General features: G+C 36.3%; 1 protein-coding gene and 1 non-coding gene across 2 annotated transcripts in view; both read left to right on the top strand.

Annotated features, from left to right (window-relative positions):
• The first annotated feature begins 1092 nt into the window (after positions 1–1092).
• DEX1 (defective in exine formation protein (DEX1)) lies at positions 1093–6768 on the top strand. The gene is made up of 13 exons (XM_021433260.2): positions 1093–1622; positions 1717–1827; positions 2001–2083; positions 2203–2320; positions 2432–2592; positions 2969–3468; positions 3586–3656; positions 3868–4124; positions 4725–4906; positions 5290–5573; positions 5672–5789; positions 5879–6061; positions 6171–6768. The coding sequence occupies exons 1-13, from the start codon at positions 1486–1488 to the stop codon at positions 6486–6488; spliced, it is 2523 nt and encodes an 840-aa protein (XP_021288935.1). The 5' UTR covers positions 1093–1485; the 3' UTR covers positions 6489–6768.
• Positions 6769–7609: 841 nt separating this feature from the next.
• LOC149526903 (U1 spliceosomal RNA) overlaps positions 7610–7697 on the top strand; it is a 161-nt gene continuing 73 nt past the window's right edge. The window contains exon 1 of the small nuclear RNA XR_016351489.1: positions 7610–7697. This exon is cut by the window's right edge and continues 73 nt beyond it. This is a non-coding gene — a small nuclear RNA (U1 spliceosomal RNA).

The raw sequence follows: 7697 nt of genomic DNA, 5'->3' as shown, positions 1-7697 counted from the left end.
CCAGAACAAAAAAGCAGTGTGTTCCATTTTGAGGGTTTTTGCATTTTGGCTCTCTCTGGATATTTGATTGGAAAATGGAGACTTTGGTATTTACTCTTGCTCATATGCTCTGTTTTTGCTGATTAAATAGTTTTTGCAGCTTTCCCTTCAGTCTCTTCTCTCTGCTCCCTCACTTGTTGACTGTTTTTTTGCTGCTGTTTAAGTTGGATGATGTCTTGTAATCACACAAAGTACTGGTATTATGCTTCAATATTGCAGTCTGTTTTGAGTTTTGTGCATGTTCACCTTGGTACTTCCTCCTGTCACTTTGATGCAGGATGATTGAATCACGTATTTACAGTAATGAACGAATAGGAAGCTTGCGAAGATGGCTGAAAGAGGAATTCGATTCTTTCGTTCAATTGCCAAAACCATTTCGCCAAGTAAAAACATATTTGATCTCTACTTATTTTCCCACTGACTTGATTTCAACTCTTCTTCTCCCACCCTAATTTCGTTAATAGAGAAACTGCGACAACATTTTAAAGAAATTTTAATGTTATAAATGTCATTTCTTATGGTATTTAAAAGGAGCAAAAAGCAAACCGTAAGTTTACAATTGATTTTATTTTCATTTATGGATTTATGTTCTATGCACACGATAAAAGTTGAAAACTTTTAAACATAAATATTTATTAAGAAAAAATTCTGAATTATGAAATAGGTGACATTTTCTTCCACTTAACTTGTCACTTGGTTTGAATTTATTTCGATTTTGGGTATCTTGATCACAGGTTATCTCGATTTTAAAGAAATTATATCAATAAAAATAAATAAATTTTGATATCATTTGTTATTTATATTTTTATAAATTTAAAATTTATATTATGTCTTAATAGGTGATATATATAATCATGGTCTTCGTGTGAACATGAATTTGAAAAATAAAATTTAAAGAATATCAAGTTTTAAAGATGAGAAACATAAATCTTACATTGATTATATATTAAAATGATATTCGACGTATAAAAATTTATATCACTTACAATATGAGATACTTTTGGATATAATTGTGATATATATTAAAGTACATCAAATATATATATATTTTAAAAAAATTAGCTCGTTAAAAGAATTGTGAGCATTAAAAGAATTTTGCTCAGCATTGCACTCAAAAGCTGATAAAAAGAATAAAAATAATAAAAAATAAAATTTAAAGTCGTAATCGTCAATGTTAAAAAAAAAAAAAGTCGTCGAAAGAATAAAAATGCAGAGCTGAATTCAGTACACATCTTGTCAAAATCGTCAATGTCCCGAGCTGCTCTTTCAGCTGGAAAATTCCTGTGAGAGGGAGACAGAGATCTTCACCCATCCATCCATGGTTTATCCACTCCTTCAGTAATCATATCATTCTCACTCTCTGTCGTCTGGAAATTACTCGTCATTTCGATCACTCTTTTCCTTTATTTCTTTCTGCAAAATCTGGAGTGAAACGAAGATCACAGCATGAAATCCTTCGAGATTAGGGTTTTGTGGATTCTTTTCCTTTTGATTAGTCACTCGAGCTTCTCTCATGGCGAGGACTCCAAAAATAAATTCCGCCAACGACGCGCCACAGACGACGAGCTTGGTTATCCCGAAATGTAAGTTCTTCTTTTGTTGTTTTTGGATTCGTAAATCGAATTGAATTAGAGGACCTATTTTTGTAAGGAAAATTTTGTGTGCATGGATGTGTAGGGATGAAGATGCCTTGTTGAACACACAGTGCCCTAGAAATTTAGAACTTAGATGGCAAACGGAAGTCAGCTCTAGCATTTATGCAACTCCGTTAATCGCCGATATCAATAGGTGAAATTTTTTACTCTTCCTTTTTGTTCATGTTTTAATTGCATTGTGAGCTTTAACTATATTAAATTTTACTTCTTTTCATTTCGTTTTCCAGAAATCTGCCGATTTTGTTAGTAAATTGATCGGTTATAATAATTGAGTTGACTCAAGTATTATGGTTGTATAATATGTAGTGATGGGAAGCTTGACATAGTGGTTCCCTCATTTGTTCACTACCTTGAAGTTTTAGAAGGTTCTGATGGCGACAAAATGCCAGGTACCGGTGCTTCGTTTTCTATGATCATGTTGAATCAAGTTTAGGAAATGAACATGTTTATTTGGTTTTGGAGTAATTTGATCAAAGTTGATGCGTATGAGTTTTCAATAATTTGTCAGGTTGGCCTGCTTTTCACCAGTCAACTGTGCATTCTAGTCCTCTCTTGTATGATATCGATAAAGATGGTGTGAGAGAAATTGCTCTGGCTACTTACAATGGCGAAGTGATTTTTTTTAGGTGATTTGTCTTAGTGTAATTGCTCATTAGTGAAAATGCTCCCAAGTTGGTAAATGGACTAGTTATTATGATATTTGGCATGCTAATGTGTCCAAAGGTTATTGTTTGTAGGGTTTCAGGCTACATGATGACTGATAAATTGGAGGTACCTCGTAGAAGAGTTCGTAAAGATTGGCATGTGGGATTGCATCCTGATCCAGTGGACCGTTCTCATCCAGATGTACAGGATGATTTACTCATCCAGGAAGCTGCTAAAATGAATGCAATGAACCGTATGTTATTCCCAAGTTTCAATAATTTTATACCCTGTTACTTCTCAATATCTTAATCTCTCACTTCATAGTAGTTGCTAAGAAAGCTCCCTTGTGCTCTGCTACATAATGGTAGTATGCAGACGATAAACTGGCACAAAGTATACAGCACATTTCTTGCAGGGATTTATTGTTCTTTTTGCAGAAGTTAGTCCCTTATTCTGCTATTAAGTTGCACCATCTGTTTCTAATTTATTTATGTTTTCGGCTGTATTGCTTTCTTCTTTGAAAAGGGGCAATCTAAAACAAATTTAGAAGAGCATGGTTTTATTTATATTTTGAAGCACTCTCTTCCCATGAAAGGACTCAAAGCAATACATGTTGGTTGTCCTTGCAGAAACAAGTGGAAGTATACTTGAATCTAACCTTACGGGTTCAACATCAATAGAAAATCACTCTAGCAAGGTTAACTTGTCCAATGCGGAGGATGGAAAGAAAACAAATGGAAGTCAAATAGAAGATACAATCAAGCTGCCTACCATTGTTGATAATACTTCTGTAAACACTGAATCAGTCAGAAACAATGAAGCGCATAATAAAGCAAGTGCTGGGCGACGGCTTCTAGAAGATAACGACTCAAAAGGTTCTCAGGAAGGTAGTTCTGATTCAAAAGATAAGGTTCAGGAAGCTACTGTGGAAAATGAACAAGGGTTAGAAGCAGATGCAGATTCATCTTTTGAGTTATTCCGTGATAGTGATGAGTTGGCTGATGAGTATAGTTATGATTATGATGATTATGTTGATGAATCCATGTGGGGAGATGAGGAGTGGACTGAAGGACAACATGAGAAAATGGAGGATTATGTGAATATTGACTCACACATCTTGTCTACACCAGTGAGTATAGATTTCAATTAGATACTGTGTTTCTTTCTAGAGGAGGAACTTCGTTGTTTGACACAAGTGAAATTTTATATAACAGTCACAAAATTTTGCTCTCTAATTTTCCATCAGGTAATAGCAGACATTGATAATGATGGGGTATCAGAAATGATTGTTGCTGTTTCCTACTTCTTTGATCATGAGTAAGTTTTCTTCCTAGCATTGCAATATGACTTTGCAGTCTAGGTTCTCTCTCAAGTGCCACTTGAAATTGATTGAAGGAATATTATAACCTTCTCTTCTTCCCTTTTCATATTTAACGTTTACTATCTATTTTAAGTTATTTTGTATTTCGTGGAAGAAGGGGTGCTCTTTTACAATTGACGGAGCTAAAAATCTGACATTATATGTTAGGTATTATGACAACCCAGAGCATATGAAGGAACTTGGAGGTATTGAAATTGGAAAATACATTGCTGGTGGCATTGTCGTATTCAATCTTGATACGAAGCAGGTTAAGTGGACAAAAGATTTAGATTTAAGTACAGATACTTCCAACTTTCGCGCATATATATATTCTTCTCCAAATGTTGTTGATTTGGATGGTGATGGAAACTTGGACATCCTTGTTGGAACTTCATTTGGCTTGTTCTATGTATTGGATCACCATGGTAATTCCTCTAGATTGCTAACCTTTTTCTTTAACTAATTTCCCCTGTATTTTTAGTTTATATTTCCTGCAATATGTCTTACATGAGTTGCCCATAGTTCACAACATAGCAAATCAATATTCCCCACCTCTGTGCCTATGCAAATTGAAAGTGGTTTAGTTGCCAAATCTGCTCCAATGTTGAAACTACTTAGCTCATGACTCAATTTTTTATGAAATCTCCTTTTGGATTATTCTTCTTCTACATTCAGTTTGTTGCCTGCTACATGGTTTTGATTCAATTATGTGGGTTCTTATTTGAATATGTTGGAAATGCCTTATATGGTTTGTCACCCTTGCTTCCATACCACTTTCGGATTCTTCTGTGTGAACTTCATCTTCTTGCAACGTGATTACACATCATCTCCTTGTGTCACAATATTCTGTTTCCTTTTTCTTTTTAAAAGTTTTTGTCTCATGCGATTGATGTTTTTCATTGGAAGCTACTTTCTGTGCAAAGATCTTCCATCTTTGTCTTTCCCATTGAAATAACTTTAAATTATAAACAACTTTCTTTCAATTTATTTACCAATTTTGTAACTGAATTATTCATTTCTTTCAGGAAATGTCAGACAAAAATTTCCTCTTGAAATGGCGGAAATTCAAAGTGCAGTAGTTGCAGCTGATATCAATGATGATGGCAAGATTGAGCTAGTGACAACAGATACGCACGGAAATGTTGCAGCATGGACTGCACAAGGGGAAGAAATTTGGGAAGTTCATTTAAAGAGTCTGGTTCCCCAGGTGAGTTGAAGCATCCATTCTGTAGCTTTGATTGTATATGGAAAATATGATCATTTGCATCAGGTTGCTAGTGTCTGTATATTCGTTTATAATATATGATTCTGCTACTGTCTTTTTTTTTTTTGCATATTTTTCATAGTTTTGTTATTATTACTCCAGATTTTCTAAGTCTACTATTGCATGAAGGGATGTGATATGTTCATTGATTGTATGCCCTGGATGCATGTTAGCCATCTGTTCAAGTATCTTTGCTCCGCATTTATACCACTAAATTGGACTAAATAATGCATAAAGAGACAAGTGCTGAGCTGATATACACAAGATGGATAGCTTTTCTAATTACTTTGAGATCATTTTGTCTTATATATCATCTCATTCCGCAGGGTCCTGCTGTTGGTGATGTTGATGGAGATGGCCACACAGATCTGGTAATTCCTACGCTATCAGGGAATATTTATATTCTGAGTGGAAAAGATGGTTCAGTAGTTCGTCCCTATCCATATAGAACTCATGGGAGAGTAATGAATCAAGTTCTTCTAGTTGATTTAAATAAACGAGGGGAGAAAAGCAAGGGACTCACTATTGTTACAACGTCCTTTGATGGTTATCTGTACCTGATAGATGGACCTACATCATGTGCTGATGTTGTAGATATTGGTGAAACTTCGTAAGTTTTTCATTCTTATGCCCTAGCTCTATAGTTCCATATCTTTCCAGTGCTCCTTTCATGTTTCTTTATCTTATATTTGGACCATTTCATGACAGGTATAGCATGGTGTTAGCAGACAATGTTGATGGTGGTGATGATCTAGATCTTATTGTTACAACTATGAATGGAAATGTCTTTTGCTTCTCAACCCCTGCCCCACACCATCCCCTCAAGGCATGATAGATCTGAGCCAGACACGTGACTGTTTTTCTTGTGCATTTGCTTATAATTTTAAATATTATTTAATTATAATTCATTTTCAGGCGTGGAGATCAACTAGCCAAGGAAGAAACAATTTTGCAAACCGTTATAACCGTGAGGGGGTTTATGTTACACATTCATCAAGATCTTTCCGTGATGAGGAAGGTAAAAGCTTCTGGGTGGAGATTGAGATTGTGGATAAACATAGATATCCATCGGGGTTCCAAGCACCTTACAATGTTACAGTAAGCCGCCATTTTCGTGCAAAAATTACAACTGCTAAAAGCAATTCAAATGTTTCTTTCTTGTCAACTGTTTCATTCTCTTTTATTTTGATATGCTGAAAAATTGCAGACAACATTGTTAGTCCCGGGTAACTACCAAGGTGAAAGAAGGATAAAGCAAAGCCAGATCTTTGATCGTCCCGGGAAATACCGGATAAAACTTCCGACAGTAGCCGTAAGGACTACAGGGACTGTTGTTGTGGAGATGGTCGACAGGAATGGACTCCATTTCTCTGACAACTTCTCCCTTACATTCCACATGTATTACTACAAACTCCTGAAATGGCTTCTTGTCATCCCGATGTTGGGGATGTTTGGTGTGCTCGTCATCCTTCGTCCGCAAGATGCCATGCCCTTGCCGTCATTCTCCCGAAACACTGACTTGTGATGACTGCACCGAATTGGACCTCAACACATGCTATAGTTTACATCTCTTAAATCAAAGGCCACTGATATAGATGACATTAAGCATTAGATCAAAATGATTTTCCATTGTCTAGAAAGTTTGTCCTTTCTGAAATTTGAGTTTTTTGATCAAGGAGATCGAAAATTGTAACATAGTCGAATCTGAGTTTTTTTTTTTTCCTTTCTTCCCCATTAGATGGTCAACTACATTTCGACACTGTGCTTGGTTCAATATGAGGAAATAGAATTTTTTTTTCCCGTTATTATTTGCATGCTTAAATATCTGAAATGCTAATTTTTCTTAATTCGAACAAGTAATTTTATTATTTGAATTTGATTATAAGATATTTTACTTTTATTTAATCCGATAGTGTAATGCAAAATACTCCGATTACTAAATATCTTTGAACATCCCTAACAGAGGGCCACACCTTTCCCAGTTTGCAACTATGAGAACGCATGGGCGAGTGAGCCTACGAAGAGAAACACATCCACACGAAAGTGAAGGAGGAGAGGGACGGAGTCCGTCGAAGTCAAACTCATGCTGGGCTGTTGCTACTTCACATCCACGACCAAATTTAGTTCTAGAAATAATGATTCATGGGGACAACAATCATCACTGGAAATTTTCCATGTGTATCCGACAGCAATAGTAGGTATGAATGGTGAGATGGGTTTTCAGCGGCTCAAAAGCAACAATTCCGAGGCCCTTTTCATGATTAACTTGAACCCAGGAGCTAAGCAACAGTGTCCTTGGGTAACCTACAGCCTACAGATTACATCCTCACTGAGAAGAGCTTTTGCCCAAACACCATTGCTCAGAAAGGGCTTTCTTGTCCTTAAAGATAAGTTGAGCTGAAAGATTTCAATGGGATCAGTAAAAATACACTCCAAGGCCGCCAATTAAGCTACTCTCTGCAGAACGACAGGTCTCCCTGTCTAATTACTGCACAGAGGCAGCAGCTCGCAGCTCACGTTTAGTTTGGACAGTGTGGTTCGCTTCATCTATGTTTCAGTTTTACCTTTCAAAGTCCCACATCACATAGCTTACTCCTCTAACAAAGCTCTGGACTATAAATAGAAGCCAAGCTCCACCTTTAAAACATACTTACCTGGACGGGGTCAATGGACGATCACGAAGATCCATGGCCTAGGGCAGTGACCTCCATTGCACTGGGGAGGGGTGCTGCTC

This window comes from Theobroma umbraticum, unplaced genomic scaffold, assembly GCF_002168275.2.
Source record: "Theobroma umbraticum cultivar Fairchild unplaced genomic scaffold, ASM216827v3 scaffold_86.0, whole genome shotgun sequence".
Lineage (NCBI taxonomy): Eukaryota > Viridiplantae > Streptophyta > Magnoliopsida > Malvales > Malvaceae > Theobroma > Theobroma umbraticum.
Note: the sequence above shows the minus strand (reverse complement) of the source record. Positions and strands in the feature narration are given on the sequence as shown.

Excerpts from the sequence above, each read along its gene's own strand:
- DEX1 (XM_021433260.2), top strand. The coding sequence starts at position 1,486 with ATGAAATCCTTCGAGATTAGGGTTTTGTGGATTCTTTTCCTTTTGATT. Across the intron at positions 2,084-2,202 it reads TGATGGCGACAAAATGCCAG|GTTGGCCTGCTTTTCACCAG; the intron begins GTACCGGTGCTT and ends ATAATTTGTCAG. Across the intron at positions 5,574-5,671 it reads GTAGATATTGGTGAAACTTC|GTATAGCATGGTGTTAGCAG; the intron begins GTAAGTTTTTCA and ends ATTTCATGACAG.